A 22,061-nucleotide genomic window follows, 5' to 3' on the forward strand; every position below is an offset into this window, starting at 1 on the left:
GTTTTCGTAATTCACAATGGTTAGAATATTGGGAAATGGGTTCTGAACTTAGTGCACAAATTTCATGATGATCCAACGGTGAATGAGTCTGAGATCATCGTTTTCCTGAGACAGGTTTGGTGGTATGCGAAAAAAAGAAAGGATTTTGGGAGGATGAGAAGGGAAAACGAAATTAAGAGGAAGAAGAGGGTAGGAAGTATTGTTAGTATGAAAACTAACATAAGATGCATCTATTTATAGTTAAGATACTCACAACCTATTATTTACTCTATTTTTTATTATTATTTTATAAACAAATATTCTGTTTTATTTCCTATCAAATGAATAAATCAAATATCTTTCTTTTTTTTTCCTTCAAACCATTATTTTAATACATTTATTTCTCCTTATTTTTTTTAATTATAAAATCTCACCATTTTCTAAAATTATTTTTTTTCTAAAAAACCTTTTTAATTTATTTACGAAAAAATGGGATGTTACAATCACTAATCCAAAAATGCTTCAAGAAGTTCATGTGTCCTGGTATTCGATGTTAAGTTTCATCAACAACATCGATTTTTAAAACCGATGTTGATGACAATAAAACAACATCATTTCTTTCCAAAAATCGATGTCTCTTATAAGAAAACAACATCATTTTTTTATAAAAACCGATATTGTATGTCTATATTAACATCAGTTTTAGTAAAAATCGATGTTAATATGATGATATATAACTTTTTTTATAATTCTTATTATATAACATCGGTTATTTAAATAACCGATGTTGTAATTTTATATTAACATCAGTTTTAGAAAATCAATGTTAACGATAATACTTTCAACGTTGGTACTTTCAACATCGGTTAATAACCGATGTTGAAAGTCCTTAATAACTGATTTAACTGATGTGAAAATCCTATTTTTTAGTAGTGTGATGATTTTTAATATATTATTATGATTATTTGATAATGATTAATAGATTATATCCATTTTCTTTCAATTCGGTTAATAGCTACACTAAAAGTCAAGGAGAATAATAAATCCTATATATGAAGGAATTTCATGGAAACGGCATATATTGAAAATAAGAATTAGGCTCTTGAGTGAATTTTCACTTTAGAGGAAAAAAATTATCCATCGAAATCAATATATACAAGAAATAGATTTGCCAATATATATATATATATATATATATATATATATATATATATATATATATGATTTTCTCATTATTAACAATTAACAATTTTTTACTTTAGTATTGAAAACAATAAAAAAAATACTTTCTTATTTATGGACCAGTTTTTCCATTTCCTAATTGTAAATGCAAATGAATAGTAGCCTTAGCTATTCATATTATTGCTACTTTTGGATTTACAATAACGAAAAAGAAAAGAAACAAGACCAAAAAAATATTGTTACGTTCCTTTACATGACAACTTTAGTTTCTTTTTGCCCGTTTTAAGTAGAAGATTGAGAGAGGTAAAGGAAAACCAGTTATCAAATTCCGGATAATATAATGCATGTGAAAGATTAGTGGAAGATGATCTATCACAAAAATTGATAGAATATATCTTTTTACGTGTACGTACACAGTAAGAGCCGCCTCTAGATATCCAACTTTAGACGGGTGATCAGTGGTACATAGTAACAAGGAAGGGCCTTTCACAAGGCACAAGAGTAACGTGAAAATAGAACAACTTGAAGGAATAAATAGGACATTCACATGCTTATGAGCCACAACTTGTGTTTTGCTTTAATCAAATGTATCTTTCACTTTACACTTTCACTTCAATCTCACCCAAAGTTTTTCTTTGACATGGAAATGTAGTTAAGATTCATTACCCTGTGATACTCTATATAATCCATATTCATTGCTATATATAAATTACAATGATCACAAGAAACGGGCCACACAAAAATAGTGGTGCCTACTTTGTTTGACATAATGGCTCAACTGCAGAAGCAACAAAAGTAAGTGCGTACGCATGTATATCTAAGTATCTTAGTTAGAGTATATACAGTACGAAGAGCTTTTTTGTCTGTAAATTCTTTTTGCTTTTTTGGTAATTTATAAACCGGGAAACTATTTAATTTGCAGCTTCTGCTTTGTCCTTCTTCTCTTTGTGGCACTGGGTATAGCTTATGCTAGAGAAGCTTTTGAAGTTAGCTTCCAACAGAACTACAAGATTGCATGGGGAAAGCATCATATCTTCTTTCTACAGCATGGTAGAGAAGTTCAACTCTCAATTGATAAGACTTCAGGTTTGTATGTATAGAACTTTGTGGTTTAATTTCATTGAATAGTGCGTGCTTGATTAAAAGAAAGTGACCATGCGCTCTAAAGATCGATGTGTATATATATGCATGCTATTATGCTCGTATATAGATAAAAAAGATTATGCTTTTTGCTTTAACGATCATTTTGTACAAATGTTCACAGTTATAGAATATGCAAGAATCTTATGTTAATATAAAGTCTTTTATGCTCAGAACGAGAGAGTTTTCTTATATAAAATAAAGACAAGGTATATATTATTGTACTAGGAGATATTGATTGCATGAATCATTCAGTGTAAATTTAGCAGATACATGGGTGTAGTAGCTTATGGTATATATGGAAAAGAGTGGTATAGTTTAATTTTTAAATTTTTCTAACTATAGTTTAATGGGTGTAGGGGCTGGTTTCAGATCAAAATTGGAGTATGCTTCTGGATTCTTCCAAATGAGAATAAAGATACCCAACAAGGACTGTAGAGGAGTTGTGACAGCCTTTTATGTGTGAATTTGACCTTTTATTGATCCATTGAGTTCTTGAGGCATGCTCATATATATATATATATAGGAGGGACTAACTTACTTTAAGAGTAACATTAAAAGAATTATTCTTTATTTTAATTATTATTTTTCTTGAAATGAATAATAAAGATGAAGAGTAATTCAAACAATTACTCTTGGAATAAGTTGATCCCTCCTTTTTATATATATATATATATATCGCTTAACTGAATATTTTCTTCTTATTTTTCTGTTTGTAGCTGACTTCAACTGCCTATAAACATTTGGGAGCAAAACATGACGAGATTGACTTTGAATTCTTGGGCAACAATGGACAGCCTCATACCTTGCAGACCAATGTTTTTACAAATGATGAAGGAGGAAGAGAGCAAAGGCATAGCCTCTGGTTTGATCCAACAATTATTTTTCATACTTATGGAGTCCTTTGGAACCAACATCAAATAGTGTAAGCTATTTCTCTTGTTGAATTATATATTTCAATTGTCTTAATTATGAACTTGTCCTAATATATCTATCTGACTCAAACTCCAACCCAGTTAAAATTAGAACGGTTGAGGCCTAGTTCAAATTATTCTTGTTGAAAATATTTTTTTTATAGTTAATTTATTTTTTTGAAATAACATAATCCATAGACTAATCCAGATCTTATCCCACATATTAAGTGGGACTATGTGGGTTGGAGACGCTTAGGCCCTGTCATTGGGTGCGCTAAACCCTAAGGCTATTATGGTGACCAAGTAAGTTGACCCTAGGGGCAAATTGACAGCTCCAGTCACCACTCACTAGCTAATTGAAAAAACAATAGCTATTCTATACGTATAATTTAGGGAACATATAGATGAGTATATGTTTGAGTTTATCAAAGTAGTACAACATTTTATAAACTAGAAAATTTCTTGAGCACCGTGTGATTTTTTTTCTTACTAAATATAAACCTAATTTATAAAAGGATAATAATAATTAAACTTCGTTTAATATTTTTTCGGGGTTCTTCAATATTGTTTTCAGGTTTTACGTGGATGAAATACCAATTAGAGTATTCAAGAACTACTCCAATGTGGGAGTGAGTTTTCCTTCACAACAAATGCACGTTACGGCTAGCATATGGAATGGTGAACCTTGGGCATCTAATGGGAAGAGAATTGACTGGAAGCAAGCACCCTTCACTGCTCAGTTTCAAGGTTTCAATATTCATGGTTGCCAAACCCAAAATTACAACAAACATGCCTGCTATTCTCCTTATTTATGGTGGAATGACAAGAAACATTGGAAACTAAACTCTCAACAACAGAGAGCATACGAAGATGTGAGGAAGAAACATTTGTTGTATGACTATTGTTCTGATAGAGGAGAATTGCACAAGGAATGTCAAATTAATTAGGTGATTAATTGATAATACGACTAGTAATTAGTAAGTCATAAATTATAAATAAGGAAGAAAAACCAAGAAATGATACATATCCTGAATGTATCAGATTAATTAGGACGGTATATAAAAATTCTAATTAGTATTTGTGATGATTGATCATTTGACAAAACAACGGGAGACTTTACAATAAATACATGAATATAATATGTTTATCTCATTTCATAAACTAGTATAATTGCGCATGAATATATTAGGATTATCAATATAAATATATAATAGATTAAATATAAATTATTATATAAGGATATTAATAATTTGTACATATTTTCTTACATCATATTATACTATTTATATAATAAATTTTAAATAGAGATACCAAATCGTCAAACTGAATCATTTAACTTAGAAATAAAATTAAATACTAATATTATATAGGATATATATTTTAGACTTTAAACATTATATTAAAATTTATAATATATATATATATATATATATATATACGTTATTTTTTATTCTCATAATTTATTTGATGTAATGGTTATAATAAGTAATTATTAGATATTAAGAAAATGATTGATGAAGATAAAAAGTAATTCACATAATTACTTTTAGGATAGAAGGATCCATCCTCTCTGTTTATAAACTCTTGTTGACCATAGAGACAATTAAAAAAATATAATAACACCTGCAATTCAACTATCATTTGTGATCATACGTAGAAAATGAAATTTAATTTCACGTGCCAGAAATTAAATATCTTATGTATCCGATACCTTGAATTATGCCATATTTAATATTTCAATTTATATTTTCACTATAAATAAAATAAAATTTAAATGCTTTACAATATTTTATATGTATTATTGAAACTTGGAATAACTAATTAGAAAATTATAAATCAGATTTAACAATCAATTATGATCATTCAATTATAGATTAGATACTAATTATATTATCAATAAAATAAAATTTAAAATTCATTTTAAATATTTGTAAATTCAGAAATTAATTTCATAAATATATATTATAAATGATATTTTTTTATTTTGATACACATGATAATATAGTAGATTAATATCCGAGTTGATAAATAATTTTCTTTTAATCAATAATTTAATTTCATAAATAAGAGAAAGGAAGGTACTCACATGAATACTTATAATTAAAATATCAGCATATATGTAAGATAATTGAACATTTGCATCATGTAAATTATTTACCTATAAAATGTCTAATAACTTTTATACATCATGGTTTCCATTGGGTTGAGTCCAATGGGTCGAGTTTATTGCTTGACCCAATAGATTATGAGCCAATTGATCCAACCCAAAGTCTAAAGGATGTCTAGCTCAGCTTTTGCACCTTATCTTATATATGAAATCTTAGGGGATCAAATCTTATCATATCCTAACTATATCCTAATCATAATTAATCATATCTTATTTAATCATATCTAATATTTGGGAATTAAGAAGATAAGATATGATTAGGGATTAATTTGTTTGAATTTTTTTTTTTAAAGAAGATAGCCTTTTATATAAATGCTTTTTTAAGAAGCAAATAAGATTTATTTTTAAGTGCTTTTAAATAAATGATTTATTTAAGTGATTTTTAAATTAGCAGAATCTGTTTCATGCTTGGTTACAATTATAAAATGTGCTTTTTTTAATTAAAAGTGATTTTCAAATTGTTTGTGTGTGACAATTATATATACAAGTGTTTTTATTATTACAAATTTACATAAAAAACCTAATAACACTTATAAAGTAAAAAAAAAATCACTTTTTATACATATTAAATACTGTATGCTTTATGGTTGGAATTACTGCCTAGAAGGGTGGGGAGTAAATGTTTGGTATTTATGGCTGGAAAGGTAAGGTATCAGGTGGCTAAGTTTTGAAAGAAAAATGAGTGATACAATTAGCGTTATTCATGGTAGATTCGATTTTTAGATAAAAAGTCATTTGAAGCAAATACAAAATAAAAATATAGTTTAATTTGGTTCAATTTAAATATAACATCAAATCCGATCCTAGCCAAACTCATCCTTTGCGATTTGGTTCAGTTGGTTTCATGCCTCTTTTTTTTCTTCTTTTAATCTACTATCAATTAATTAAACTTACATAATTATTATATATGCTAGATAGTTTTAAAAATGAATTTTATTTTATTAAATTTTGTTTAACATGTTTTAATTAAAAATTAAGGTATATAGCCACTTTTGTCCCTTAATGTATAATTCGCTGACAAATGTGCCCCTGAAAGATGAAAATACAAAATTTAATCCCTGAAAGTGTAAAAATGCGACAAATATATCCTACCGTTAACTTACATCCGCCGTTAATAAAGTCGCCTATGTGACACAAAAGGACAATTTGTCACTGAAATGATGGCCAACGTGGATTGCCAGCATAGAGGCTTATTTGTCATAATATTTTTTTGATTTTTCATCTTTTCACTCTGATGACATATCTCTCAAAGATGACAATACAAAATTTAGTCCCCGAAAGTATAAAAGTGCGACAAATATATCTGAATGTTAATAATAGATTGTGACTAATTACAATAATAATAATAATAATAATAATAATAATAATAATAATAATAATAATAATAATTATTATTATTATTATTATTATTATTATTATTATTATTATTGTTGTTGTTGTTGTTGTTGTTGTTGTTATTATTATTATTATGTGTTTATAATTTAATACTCATGTTTGTTTAGTACTTATGTAATATATTTTTTAAATTGCCTTTTAATATATTTTTTTATTATTTTGATTTCCTTGTCTAACCTTAATCTTTACCGTTAATTTTTTTTATCTTATATCTTATAATTTTATCAAATTTTTACTAAATTTCTCATTTTTAATCTTTAAAATTATTCCATATCCCAATTTCAACTTAAGTAACCTTATATTTAGATTGAAAATAATATGTTGAGATTTTTGAGTGGAAAAAACACAATTGGCTGCGAGACTAAATTTATTTATTTTAGAAAAAAATTTTAATCAACTATTTTTTTAAAAAAAAGTCTCACAAAATTTAATCAATTGAGTTATCATTTTAAAAATTAAAAGTCTTTTATTTCTTGAAATTTTTTGTTTCTTCAATTAATTATTAATCTTTATTACTTGCTCTTCCATAATATGTCCAATGAAATGCAAGATCTATGCAACCTCTAAATCAACTAGAGATACAACTCTATGTTCCGCAAGTAATAAACCTTTGTACTAGTTTTTTTTTTTTTAAGTTAACCTTTGTATTAGTTTGAACATTATTGTATTTTTTATTTAAATTTATTTGGGTTCTTTATTTGTTAGTAACGATTTTTCATTTCATTCATATTATGTATAATAAGTGTTGTCTCGAGTGGAAGTACATAAGGTTTATCCACGGGAATCTTTCATATTTGAGGTATATATATACATTTTATTGATTAAGGAAAAAGACTTATAATTTCACTTTAGTTCTATCTAGTTTAAATTTTTTGAGACTTTTTTAAAAAAAAAATAGTTGATTATATTATTTTTAAAAATAAATAAATTTGATCATGCGGCTCGTGTTTTTTTCTACTCGAAACACTTGACATATTAATTTCAATCTAAATATTAGAGTACTTAAGTTGAAATTGGGATATAGAATAATTTCAAAGATTAAAAGTGAGAAATTTAATAGAAATTTGATAAAATTATAAAATATAAGATAAAGTTTTTTTAATAGTAAAGATTAAGGTTTGACGAGGAAATCAAAATAATATATATATATATATATATATATATATATATATTAAAAGACAATTCAAAAATATACTACATAAGTACTAAACAAACATGAGCATTAAATTATAAACACATAGTAATAATAATAATAATAATAATAATAATAATAATAATAATAATCATTAGTCACAATCTATTATTAACATTCGGATATATTTTTCATACTTATATACTTTCAGGGACTAAATTTTGTATTGTCATCTTTTAGGGATGCATTTGTCAAGGGAGTTGAAAGACGAAAAGTCAAAAAAATATTATGACAAATATGCCCCTATGTTAGCAATCCACATTGGCAATCGTTTCAGTGACAAATTTGTCCTTCTGTGTCACGTAGGCGACTTTATTAACGGTGATGGACGGAAGTTAACGGCATGATATATTTGTCACACGTTTTACACTTCAAGGGGCTAAATTTTGTATTTTCATTTTTCAGGGGCGCATTTGTTAGCGAATTACACATTGAAGAACAAAAGTGACTATTTACCCAAAAAATTATTATCTCCACTTCTATTTATCATTAATATAAAATAATATTATCAACTTTTTTTAAACATAATAGTAATTTGTGCATCACTTGATATTTAATACTATTTTTTTAACAATATTAGTACATCCATTTTACATATGAAAGTAAAATATACATCTTGATTATAGAGGAAATAAAAAGTAATAAATTATTTAATACTTATTATTAATTATTACAATAAAAATCAACATAATTATAATATGTGATTTGTTTGGTTTGCTTAAATTTTTTATAAGTTCCCAGAACCGAAACAAATGGCAAAAAATATGTAATTTTTTAGATTTTTTTTGTTTTGGCGATTTTTGATTTTTTTTATCGATTTGACAGTTTACAAACGATTTGGTTTGATTATGAACACCCCTAGATAAAATTTTAATCCATTATTGGTTACTAAATATTTATATAGTCATATAAATATTGTGTAACCTTTGAGAATGCATTATGTTGAGTAATATTGTGTATATAGGTTTGGGTACTTTTTGTACCCTACACATATAAATATATAATTCATTTTGTTGATTAAAAAAACATATTAGACAAAACTATAAATATTCAAGCATTTTTCAATCAAAATTATGTACTCATATTTGTCCATTTTAAATTTTAAACATAAATAAATAAACAAATCTACTTCCGCAACGACTTATTTTGAGACGTTACTTTCTTCTCACAATAAGCAGTTTTCTACTTATTTTTTTCTTTTTTTAAAAAAATTAAAAAATATCTAAAAATTACAACAAGTGTTTCTTTTGTTAAAATAAATTTTTTTTTTCTCAAAAGAAGTTTAAGCAAACGAACTCAGGATTTGCTTATTAAAAAAGCAAAAAATTGCTATTTTCAAGTAAAAATAGTTTCGATGACAATCACATAAAAACACCATAAAATTGCTTATTTTATTTTAAAAAACTTATTTTAATAAATAAGCTTAAACGAATTATCCCTAGGCCTTAGCTGAATTAAAGAATCACTATATAATCCATTCTCAACCCAACAAGAGTAAGACAAATTACACTTTATGCTATATAGTAGAAGACCTCTAACCTTAACGGAGGAACCCTATTTCAGGTTGTATATTACGAATATCTCAAAAGGTTTAAAGTCCCACATTAAGTAGTTTAGCCCATGTGGGCTTGATGTAGTGCAAATCATTCGATTTTCCCCTTGTGTGCTAGTAGATGGGACTGTTGACATTTTTTCAAAATGTTTTATTAAATATCTTTGTGACCGTCTTTGAAAATTATACCTTACCCAAAAACATGAACATTTCTTATACCTTTTTCGACCTGATATGATTTTCGTGTAACAATAATTTTGCATTAATTCCCTTTTAATCTGCTTTAAATTATCAAGTTCTATTAACGATTTAATTTTTTTAAAACATTGATCTTAATAGGCTCAATTATCGGATTAATTATTAATGATATATTAATTTGAGTTAGTCAGTATTAATGATAAAGTTTTATTCCTTGTTACCGAAAATAATATGACCATTATGTGACTAATCATGTGCCTATAAAAGAACATTTTCCCATTGGATTTTACACACTGAAAATTCTCTTCTCTCTGGATTCTATTTCTTTGCTCCTTTTGCTGGTCAGCTTTGTTCCCACAGGAAGGGCAAGTTAAATCCTAAGGAATTTAGGCATTACACGAATAAACCTTTGAGGATTGTGTGCCTAACTCACGTCTTAGGTCTATTTGAGCTTGCAATTTCATTGGCTGCCAGCCTCTATGAACAACAATCTCATGTATAATTGGTTGACTTCATGGAGGAGGTTAATCCCTAAGTGCCCGAACCCATCACTACTACGGTTAACCATTGAAATATTTTAGGTCAGTTTTTAGGTTTTCCAAGTTATTATAGTAGTTAGTGGGGTTTTATTTCTAGTGGAAATTTAATGTAAGTGGGAATTTAATTCTAAGTGGAAATTAATTCCTAGTGGGATGTTTAGAAGCAAGCCTAGTCTATAAATAGTAGAAACTTTGTAGCTTTGAGGCATATTAAGTCTACATGAAAGTTTGAGTTTTCTCCCTTTTATGAGAACATCCCTTAGTTATTAGGTAAAGAATTAAATCCGATCTTATCAATGCATCTTGTAGCGATCAAATCTATATTGGACTTATCACTTACTGTCTCACTTATTTCTTGAGTGCGGCGTCAATATCTTTCTCTAAAAGAAAACTAAATCAATTTCTAAGTTTGAAATCTTCAAGGTGATTTGTCCTGCTTCCGTGTTTTAATCACTTGGCATCAAAGCTTTGACTCCTTGAAGTTCAGGTTTGAGTTTTTCTATCACTATTACAAAAATACTATTCAACATCGGTTAAAATGCTTTTTCTACGATGGTTGTTAACCGTCTTCATAGTTAATGTTGTAGAAATTCTTAATTTTTTACAACGGTTCTACAAAAAACCGTCTTAAAAAAAGATATTATTCTAAGACGGTTCTGTGAAAAACTGTTTTAAAAAATCTACTTTCTAAGACGATTTTTAACTAAGAACCGTCTTAGACTTTCTAAGATAATTTTTCACAGAATCGTATTAGAATGTAATGTTTTTTTTAAAAAAAAAAATTAAATATATTTGAGGATTCTAAGACGGTTTTCGCGAAAGACCGTCTTAGAATGCCTACATTCTATGATGTTTTTTCATTAAACCATCTTAGAATGTGTTTCTTTTTTTAAAAAAATTAAATATATTTTGAGAATTCTAAGACGGTCTCCCTAAAAAACCGTCTTAGATTGTGTTTTTTTTTAAAAAAAATTCATATACATTTTTGCAACCAAACTCTGATTTCTATTTCTAGTCACATATTATTTCAATTTCATATATTCTAAAATAATAATAATAATAATATCAAAATAAAATTATCTATAATTATGTATCATACAACATTAATGATAAGTAAAGATCAACTTATTCTAGAAAAACTCTTGTTTTAGTCTTAGGGGATTTTCATTTTCTCTTTCAACTTGTTATGGAATGATTTTTAAAATTGCGATGGTCAGTTATCATGTTATCAAAATAATCAATAGAATACTTAAAAATTAAATACCTCTTAAGTTTATTGAAAGTAGGCGAGGAGTATATGAAGGGATACCCTGCATACATTTAACCAAAAATGGTGTAAGCATAAGAATAATATTTAATGCTTCTAATTCACAGATTTCAATCATCTGTCCCCATTTTCCCTTGCCACCACCAAAAACATGCCAACTAGACAATAAGAGTATCAATTAATAGTAACACTATCAAATTAGACCAAACTTTAATGTTTGAACTGGTGCAACACGTAATGCATGTGGAAATGGCACATGAAATGGAGACACTAGACAACAATATACCAACCACAACATCTCATTCTATATGCTAAAACATTATTCTAGTTTTGGTTACATACAATATATTTAATTAATTTATTTATTTTATAAAATAAATTATAGTTCAACTATAGAAAATTGCACCTGCTATGTCTCACTAGTATGATAAAGAACATCCATGTTAGGATCCTGATTCTTGAAGACTGAATCAATAGTACTTTCAGTTATAGACAATCAACTTCAACTAAGGAATGAAAAAGGAAAGAAGGTTTAGCTCAATTCGAAATAAATAAACTAGAGTAAACAATGAAATTTTCCAATGAAAAATAATTCTCAGTTCCACATGGTAGCTTAGTAAAAGACAAATCAATATTCACACGTTGATATTATCTCATTTCAACACCAGTATCTTGCTATACTCTCACTACATGTAAATGATTAAAACGAATAAGTAATTACCATCATGATTGATTATATATTTGTCGTGGCTTCCAGAAGTTAAAATTTGACCATTCCATGCAATGGTTGTTATCCTATGACCATGACCTTGCAGGATCCTTATCTAAAAGTTACAAACAATGAATTATGTGTAGCCAACATTACTAACTACTTGTTGATCTTAAAGAAGCCAGATAAATAGAAAGATGCATACTGGTTTGGAAGTGCTAGGAACACCACATAAATAACCGTCACAAGTTTACATAAGGGGAGTGCTAGGAACACAGTACACTCTTTTTTTAACAATTATCATTTCCATAATAGCTTCACAAGAAGAAGCTGAAGGTAAAGCAAAATCTAATTGGACATCACATATCTCACACTCAAACTTTGGGACATCAACATTCACCCAACCTCTCTTGACCATTCCATGCAATGCAAGTATAGCAACATGAAGTCATGAACTAGCCAGTCCTAAGAGAAAACTAGAATCATAATGGAACCCAAAATACCTTTTACTTACAACTAACCAATGGTGTGCCGCATTACCCTATTAAGTCCATTCTTTTTTTCCTCCTTGATTTTTGTTAGCACAGGACACAAATATTGCATTTGTGCCAGCACAAAGGAGAAAATCATGATATCAACAAGTTGTTTAAAGGAGAAAAAACTAATCTCTCAATTTACAGACTTTTCTCTCTACAATTTCTATCCTATATATAAAAAGCAGGTTGGCCATGATGGTAGGGCAATAACTCATAACTTGTTTTCATAGAACACAAGTCTTTTCCAAGGCTACCCCTATAATTCCCTTCATGCAAAATGATAGCCATATATTCCCAACTAACTTAACAAGAGCCTGAACACGTTGCCTATAGAAATGATACCTTCCACACGTTGCCTATAGAAATGATAGCCATATATTCCCAACTAACTTAACAAGAGCCTTAACAAGAGCCCAAATATTTATTGTTTTTTTTTCTTTTTCTGCCAAGAAAGGGGAAGGAGATTGCTAGAATAGAAGAAATACCAGGACTTGCCAAAAGCAATGCCTACAACCATAAAGTGCAAAAATATGTAGATTCAACTTTTGCTGACAAATGAAATCAAACAACCCTTGGTATTGATTACAAAATTCATTTACGTTAGTTACATTATACAGATAAATAAGAGCCTCTAAAGGAGCACGTACTAAAAAAAGATAACTTACTAGCATGGTGCATCTACTGAAATGAAGAACCTAGTAGACATTTTAGCACATATAAAGGATCACTTACTCCATAAAGAAACACTACCAGAGTTATCTAATTGATGAGTGCCCAATGTTAGGCATGCTACACAATTGAGGCATAGATAGTGACTAAAATTTTATTTAACCTAAAAGATTATTGCATGCTACACAGTTGAGGCATAACAAAAAAAACTACATTAATTAGCCTTTCATTTCCTATTTGTGCAATACTATTGGTTTATTATTGTTACAAGTTTCCTCTAATCAACACAATATTTCAGGACAAGTTACCAATACAGAGCCCCACAAGCTCATATAAAGAGTGCAGAGAGGGTACGTGACATACTTATTTATTGTTCAGTAAAGAGTGCAGAGAGGGTACATGACATACTTATTTTTTAAAATGATGGGGATTTTATAACTGGCATGAACAAAACAATATTAGAGGCTGGCAAGTATTAGATTTGGATAGCAGTAGCATTTATTAAGAATTACCACAACCTAATCATCATAACAGAGAAGGAAATGAGAGAATGCTGAATTTAAAGAGATAATTAAGTGGTCTAAGAAAAATAGAAGGTACTACTAGTACAAAAAAGTTGATTCTCACATGTCTTGATCATGTTCATATTCTAGTGCAATTTTGGCAACACATGAAAAAGCCTCTTCAATGTTGTAGCCCTCTTTCGCAGAGGTCTCAAAATATGGTATGTTTCCCCGGGAAGCACACCGGTCTCTAGCTTTTTTCTCAGTGACCTGAAACAAATAGAAGGGATAATAGTGAGCACTTCAAATACCTTGCATGAAAAGGTTCAAATATTTGGATATAAAATTTAATTAGAATGCACTAATAGTGTAGTGCCATCTAATCATATATTTATAATAATAATTACATTAAAAGTTATACCTAAAGTAATTTATAATTGGTAGAAATTGTAAAATTCTTTACACTAACAATGTATGAAAATATAATAATCATTGCAAAAGAAGGGGGTATAATGAATACCCTTCTACTGTTTCCACTGTCTATATCAACCTTGTTCCCAAGTAATACAAAGGGAAATACTTCAGGGTCATTCATATCTCCCTGAGATCAAACACAAAAATGTAGATTACATTAACTAAGTAGCAAACAAACACTAATAAAAAAAAACAAACTCTATTAAAAAAACTTAAAAAACCAATCAATTTGAGCTATTTTTTTAAACTCAATTTCAATTAACATATTGATTACTACTGAAAAAAGATTACCAATGTGAAAAATATCTTCTTTTACTTTACTAATTTTAGATGTTAAGCACCCAATTAATATTATGCCAACTGGAGCTAAACCAGTGTGTTCCAAATCAACGATTGCCAACTCATATACTACCGATGTTGGCCGTGACTTTAGAGAGACTCGTTGGAAAAACGGAACAAAACAAAAAGGGAAACAGTTGAAAGCTCAAAAGCATTCATGATTTGGAATGAATAATGCACCTACAACAAATCACTGACATCATAAAAAAAAAACTACTGCTACTGTTATGGTCAATCAGCATATTCCTTTTGACTAATGCTGCTCTGAGTTCAGGAATACCTTCATCGTTACCATAACGACTAATTAAAGTCTCAGATACAAGTTCTTTCACCTTTTCCAATGCTTCCTTGGGAGGCTGCCAATAAACCACCCCCTACATTAGATAATTTAAAAAATTCATTACAAAGGGTGCAAAACCATGAGCCAAGATCAGAACCATCATCAAAACCATGTATGTAGCTTTCACTTTATCATACAAATCAAAGAAATCTAAGCCCATACCAAGGATAGAATGTTTACCACAAACTCAAGTAGAATAAAAAAAAAATAGAAAGGCATCCTTGTGTCAGTGCCTACCCTCTTCAAGCAAGCCAAAGGTAAAACACAACATACATGAACACGAGGCAAGGGAGCAAGGAGTACAAAAATAATAATAGTGTTAAAAAACATCATCAATTATAAAGTAATAAGAGATTGAAGAAAACAGTGGTAATAAATTTAATTTTAGCCCCCCGACAGGGTCCAAAAAAGACAACAAATGATACAATAATACTATGTAACAACAGTAATGAAGTCTCAGCCTCTTCTCTAGAAGAACAAAACAAGGGTAGCCCAGCTCAAGGCTAAGCATCCAATGACCTTCTTCAAGCACCTGATGGTTTCAGCTCCACTCTGTAAAACAGAAACCGTAGAAATTTAAGATCCCAACATTATTCACAAAAACACCATAGTAAGTCATTGTGTGTTAATAAAAATAGAAATTAAATAATATGCATGTTGTGAAACCCATCCACAGTGATATTGAAAATTTTATAGCAATCACTGTGTGTTAATAAAAACGGGAGTGGTAGTGATTGATAAATTCATACAGTATGGATCTAGAAAGAAGTTGAGGCTACCTATGTCTGGAATTCCCAAATTCAAAGTGTTTGTGAAAGCGGTGAATTCTCATTGTTTCATTGCAGTGGAACTCTGCAACAACACAAATTTATGGTAGCATTAATTCCACCAAAACACAAGAGTGTTTTGTTAGGTAAAAGATTTATTACATGATCTCATCTTTATTTCAAATTTTGCAAATTCTAGGTGTGAATAACTTACCATGAAATTAAATCCTCACTTTATATTACGAAAGAGAACAACAATTCAGACGTTTATGCTAGTAAATTTGAAAATTATCAGGATTGAACCAGTGATGTCAGAATAGTTGATATCTTATTTATCCTAAGGAATACACACTCCTATCAGAAAAATGAAGGATATACTCATCATAAAGATATTTAATTTGGTGGAAGGACTAAAATATAAAAGTGAACATAAATTCATTTGTATGCCCCAATTCAGATATAATCTGTGTTCTGAACAGTTCATTTAGTCATGTGATAATTAACCTATGAATCAGAGTTGCTAAAACAAAAATTACAACATGAAAGTGGTTATTTACGTATTGACGGAAATATTAAAAAGTAGCTTGTCTTTTACTAATATTTTAATCTTGTTACTTTTATGCACAACTTATTGGAATCAAACTCAATGAATAGGGAACTATTGTAGGATTGAACATGTAAAAATGCATTCTGCACAACTTATTGGACTACTAGGTGCATGGATTAGTACGTATTAATTGGGGTAAACTTCACCCATAATGATGATGGAGATTGGAGAGTGGCTAGGCGACCTTATAGTCTTGAGTGATGATATCAGTGTAGGTATAGGGTGAAACAAAATCCAGAATTGGAGGATTGGAGCAGAGGATGTCGAGGCTCCAATGGCAACATAAGAATACTTCATTCTAAACCATGCAGCCAACACTGCAAAATATCCATTCCAATTAATTATCTAAAAGAGGTAAACATTATTGTCATATATAAAATAAAGACATGCATTGCTCCACAAGCAACTATTATTCTTGTTCATTCTTCGTACGAGACAATTTTTTTCTCCTTGTTCATTCTATAAATATTCTTAAAAAAAAAATCAAATAGCTAGAAGGATAAGTCCATCTGTCATTAAAATGAGTTTGTCTCTACAATTATTAGCAACTAAGGATAAACCCATATCTCATTAAAAGTGAAGAATAAGAATAGATTTAAAGTACAACATGATGTTAAATTAACCAATAAAATTCAGGAGGGAGCTAGTATATAAATCTATTAAACCATGATTATTAAGTGAACTAATAGATCTAACAACTACAAAACTAAGGGTACAATATATAGCTAGTACAAAGCCAAGTCATACATTACATATGCATACTCATATAACGATGATCATAATATTGATTACATGCCAGCCTCCCTTTATTTATTGTTTTTAGATCACTAGCTAATATAGAGACCAGTCTTTGTTCTAGTGCTTCATTTAAAGTTACTACTTAACTAGAGGTGCTAAAGGGACATGTACATCAAGCACCATGGACATTTCCTTATACTAAATTTACACTTCTAAGTTCTAACCGGAGCTTTTACACATTGATGGTATCCACGAAATGCTTATCAACTATCAACTTATCATGATTATTACATACTTCTAGCTAGCTAAGTAGAACCCATACATTTTGAAGAAGTAGACTTGTGTGGAGCTCAATGATGAGAGTGGCATAATCAGCCAATGCCTGTGTGGAGCTCATATATCCAGATTTTAGGAATTAAAAGAAAGAGAAAGAGAGAGTAATTATGGTGTATATTTTAGGAACATTCTACCAGATTTTATATGATGCATTGCTCCACAAGCAACTATTTAATTAGATTTACTAGTTGTATTATATATATAACCTTAGTGGAGCTTTCTTTATTGTAAGGAAGTTGTAACTAATAAGATTGAAGCAACAATTAAAGCTTACTAATAACATGCATAATGATCAATAGATAAGAGCATGCTTTTCTTTATTGATTAGTGGAGATATATGCAATAATGTAATGCCTTATAAATTTGCAGCCAAACCAGAATGATAACTTGACAATGAAAATTAGCCAAACAACTTAGATAAAATAGAAATGCATATTCAATTGAAAACAACTGTTAAAAACAGAGAATGCAGAACAAGAACTATATATATGCTAGTGCTAGCCAGTAGCTGTCCCATAAAAGTATAAACCTTTTATATACACATGCATTGCATGTGAACAACCGTTAAAAGAAAGAAAAAAGGAAAATAAAAACAGAACACTTGAAAGCGAAGAAAATTACAGTTTTGTTTTCATAATTAGCCTTGTCTTCACTTCTTCTTGCCTTGCACATAATACAACATCTCCACTTGTTAATTTGCTAGCTGGCTTGCTAGTTGCTTCCCATTCAGCATGCAACATCAACAGTAACCACACGCCAACAGTCAAAAGCTTAAGACATGCAACGAAGGCAACTAGGTCGCGTGTCTCATCCATAGATTATTGCTCTTTTTAGACTTAATGAAGAAACAAAAAGAGGGAAAGGTAATTTTGGACTGTACATAGTTGCTACTATTCATCACTATAAATTAATACGTCACCATGATTTTGTTAATGCTTTATAATTCACTAGACATTGGTTCACGCCAAAGGAAAATGGTAATTGACTATTTAAATGCTCTTCTTTCTTTTCAAGCTTTTGTCTTAATCAGAAAAGAAGATTATATTTATCAAAACTTTGGACAAAACACAACATCAATCACTAACTACATGCAAATAGCTGTGACTAGTTAAGCCAATGACTTGCATCAGTCATCGTTAATTTATTCCTCTAAAAGCATGTGAAATTGAAATTGAACAAAAAAAAACAGATACCAACAAACATACCAGAAGAACCCAAGATGAGGTGTGAGAGCCCGCAATCTCTAGAATCTTCCCCTTCATCTTTTGCAAAGCTTGAGTCACCAGCCTTTAATTATATAAAAGTTACAAGTAAGACATAGTATAAAGAATTAAATGAAAAAGAAAAAGGGTTAGCATGCCATAAACAAAAAAAATATCCTGATTTAATTAACCACTCATGTAAACCCTAACGTGAAGGAAGGGAAGCAAGGAGTCAGGCTTACTTTCTTGACCAGACACCAGTGACGGCTAAACACTTTCATGGGGAAGTCATTTTTGGCTTTAATTAACCACCAATGGTACAAGGTGACCTTCGGAAACAAAAGAGCAATGCCAAAAATAAAAATTAGAAAGGGGAAAAAAAGGAAAGAAGAGGTAAGACTAAGAATGAAGGAAGCGTAGTGATGAGTGCATGAGAATATGATGATGAGTGCACTTGGTCTTCTCACCTTTCATGGAGTTTCCGGGAAGGGGGCACGAGAAGCAAAATCGAAGAAGATTGGAAGAAATAAGGGCAAGAGAAGCAAAATGGCAGAGTTAAGGGCATGAGAAGCAGAATCGACGAAGATTGGAAGAAATAAGGGCACGAGAAGCAAAATGGCAGAGTGAAGGGCATGAGAAGCAGAATCGACGAAGATTGGAAGAAATAAGGGCCCGAGAAGCAAAATGGCAGAGTGAAGGGCACGAGATCTGAAAATTTAATTTTCACCTTAAAATCAAAGACGGTTAAAAAAAAGCCCGTCCTAGTAACCTCCAAATCAAATATTTCAAAAACCGTCGTTACCATCTTTAAAAAGTTGGACTTAATTTCAAAAATACCACCGTTTATTTTTCTACATCGGTCTTCTGAGAATTGACTTAAATTTGATGTCATAGAAACATGCTTTCATAGTAGTGTATGTGCCAATACATCTTTTCAATTTTCTAGTTCTTGCTCTTCTGTTCATCTTGTTTTCTGCTCTATTCCATTATGTTCTATTTCTTTTTGTCTTGTTTCATTTTCCTTTTGTGGTTCCTTGTTCTTGTTTTGTGTCTTTGCACTTCTCTTCATCATCTTTGTGTTCACACATTAGATTTTAAGTTGAATTTTGAGCTCTGTTCTAAAAAAAGGATAGAAATTCATACAAAAAAGTAAATTTGTTGGAACCATTATTCTGATAAAAAAAAGAATGAAAAACAAGTTGTGAAAAAAATCTTGAAAGATTCAAAAGTGCACCCACAAACTATTTCAGTTTCTTTAAAAAATAAAGGAGTGATAAAAACAGAGCAAGTATTTGCAGTGGAAGGAAAAACAGAGCAAGTATTTGCATGCTGCCAATATAGTGAAGCGGAAAAGGTTAAGGTAGCAGCTCTAGAGTTTAAAGATCATGCTCAAATTTGGTGGGATCAAGAAAAGAAATATAGTAAGAGATTCAATGAAACCCTGATGGCAACATGGTTGGAGATGAAGACCTTGATGAGAAAAAGGTATGTTCCAAGAGAATATCAAAGGAAACATATAGAAGAAAAGAGAAAAAAGAAGAGCTAATGAGAGAGATGTAAGGTTAGGTTGGAGGACCAAACAAAAGAGGGAGGATATCTCTACTAGTGCTAAACTCACTACATCCTATTCATCCAACTAGAAGTAGGGAACTTGAATGTCTTATGTATTTTGGAAAAGGGCATATGATCTCTCAATGCCTAAGGTGGAAGACATTGACAAATAAGTTAAAAGAAAAAGAGATGAAAGAAAACGAGTTGAGAGAAAATAGGATGAGAAAAAAGAGTTGAGGGAAATGAAAATGAAATGAGAGAAAAAGATATTCAAGATAAAGAAATGAAAGAAAAAAATTCAAGAGAAAGAAAAGAAAGAAAAAGAGATGAGAGAAAAAGAAATAATTGAAAAAGAGAGTGAAAAAGAAAAGAGAAATATGATTGCTTTTATTTTTATTATAACCCATTGTTTGATTATCATGATCATCTTGGGAAGGATTTGAAGAATTGTTTCGAAAGAAGGAAAGCAAAGCATCAAATGAATATCAACTTGAGTTTTCAAAGACACTTGATGTTACAACTAAGCGACATTGTCCTTTCCAGGTGGTTGAAAAGATCAATGATACTGCTTATAAACTCCAATTTCATGGTAAGTATCAAGTCAATGTCACTTTTATTTTTGTTGACTTCACTTTGTTTAATGTAAATGATGAACTCAATTCGAGGACAAATCTTTTTGAAGAGGGAGGGAATGATATGATCCAACAAAGGCCCAATGACTTTAAATATTTTTTGCAATGGATGAAAGACCCAATGACCAAAGCAAGACCACAAAGAACTAGGAAGCCTTTCCAAAGCATAGTCATGCAAGTTCCCAAACCAAGAATTGTCTCATTGGTACAACTTGAAGATAACTTCAGCAAACTTAAAGACAATAATTTAAAGAACACAATAAGCCCAAGAGTTTATACTCTATGAAATTGTGGGTTGGAGTTTATTTGGATGGATTACATAACTTTTGGGTTAAAGAACTAATTAAAGCCCATTATTAATTTTCCTTTAAATTTTGTATTTTATTTTCATGTAATATGTTCAGATAGATCTTGAAATATTTTAGGTTAGTTTTTATGTTTTTAGGCTTCCCAAGTTGTCATAGTGATTAGTGGGGTTTTATTTCTAGTGGAAATTTAATGTAACTTAGAATTTAATTCTATGTGAAATTAATTTCTAGTGCGTGTTTAGAAGGAAACCTAGCCTATAATTGTAGAAACTTTGTAGCTTTGAGACAGATTGAGTCTGGATGAAAGTTTGAGTTTTCTCCCTTTTGTGAGAGCTTCCCTTGGTTTTTGGGTAAAAAACTAAATTTGATCTTATCAAGACAACTTGTGGGGATCAAATTTATGATATCACCCACCTTGTCACTTATTTCTTGAGTGTGGCGTCAATATCCTTCTCTAAAAGAAAACTAAATCAATTTCTAAGTTTGAAATCTTCAAGGTGATCCATCATGTTTCCATGTTTTAATCATGGACCTTTGCTAGATTATATCACCGGTCATATGCAAAATTGAGGTTTTCCGAGGACAAAATTTTTGGAGGTGTCAGGAACAAGTCTATGACTAGTCAAAATTAGGAGCATCTTCTTGATTTAAAATATTTCTCATTCACTACATCTTCCGAAGCTTAAAAAAAAATTATAAAGTCTTTTTATTCTATGAGGTCCATAAAATATAATAAGCCAAAGTCAATCAACATATTGGAATAAACAAAATATTTTTCTAATACTAACATGTCTCATAAATATTAACTTCTTCAATGAGTTGGTA

At 29.8% G+C, this 22,061-nt stretch overlaps 1 protein-coding gene and 1 long non-coding RNA gene across 9 annotated transcripts; one reads left to right on the plus strand and one right to left on the minus strand.

Moving 5' to 3' along the window:
- Positions 1-1,712: 1,712 nt before the first annotated feature.
- On the minus strand, positions 1,713-19,470 carry LOC114395036. 8 transcript variants are annotated; one of them, XR_003662935.1, is made up of 12 exons: positions 19,213-19,470; positions 18,988-19,074; positions 18,749-18,830; positions 18,165-18,378; positions 16,593-16,786; positions 15,875-15,947; positions 15,036-15,647; positions 14,463-14,543; positions 14,067-14,212; positions 12,247-12,349; positions 11,523-11,568; positions 1,713-2,201 (listed from the first exon to the last, which is right to left on the minus strand). It is a non-coding gene; the product is annotated as an uncharacterized LOC114395036 (long non-coding RNA). The 8 variants fall into 8 exon arrangements; XR_003662936.1 differs by having other exon boundaries at positions 15,088-15,647; positions 16,654-16,786; positions 19,213-19,469; XR_003662931.1 differs by having other exon boundaries at positions 16,654-16,786; positions 19,213-19,469.
- LOC114395035 (xyloglucan endotransglucosylase/hydrolase protein 2-like) lies at positions 1,857-4,376 on the plus strand. Its single transcript, XM_028356723.1, has 5 exons — positions 1,857-1,956; positions 2,084-2,247; positions 2,661-2,761; positions 3,021-3,226; positions 3,790-4,376. Exons 1-5 carry the CDS (start codon positions 1,931-1,933, stop codon positions 4,160-4,162), a joined length of 870 nt encoding a protein of 289 aa, XP_028212524.1. The 5' UTR covers positions 1,857-1,930; the 3' UTR covers positions 4,163-4,376.
- Positions 19,471-22,061: the final 2,591 nt, after the last annotated feature.

This window comes from Glycine soja, chromosome 18, assembly GCF_004193775.1.
Source record: "Glycine soja cultivar W05 chromosome 18, ASM419377v2, whole genome shotgun sequence".
In the NCBI taxonomy this organism is placed as follows: domain Eukaryota; kingdom Viridiplantae; phylum Streptophyta; class Magnoliopsida; order Fabales; family Fabaceae; genus Glycine; species Glycine soja.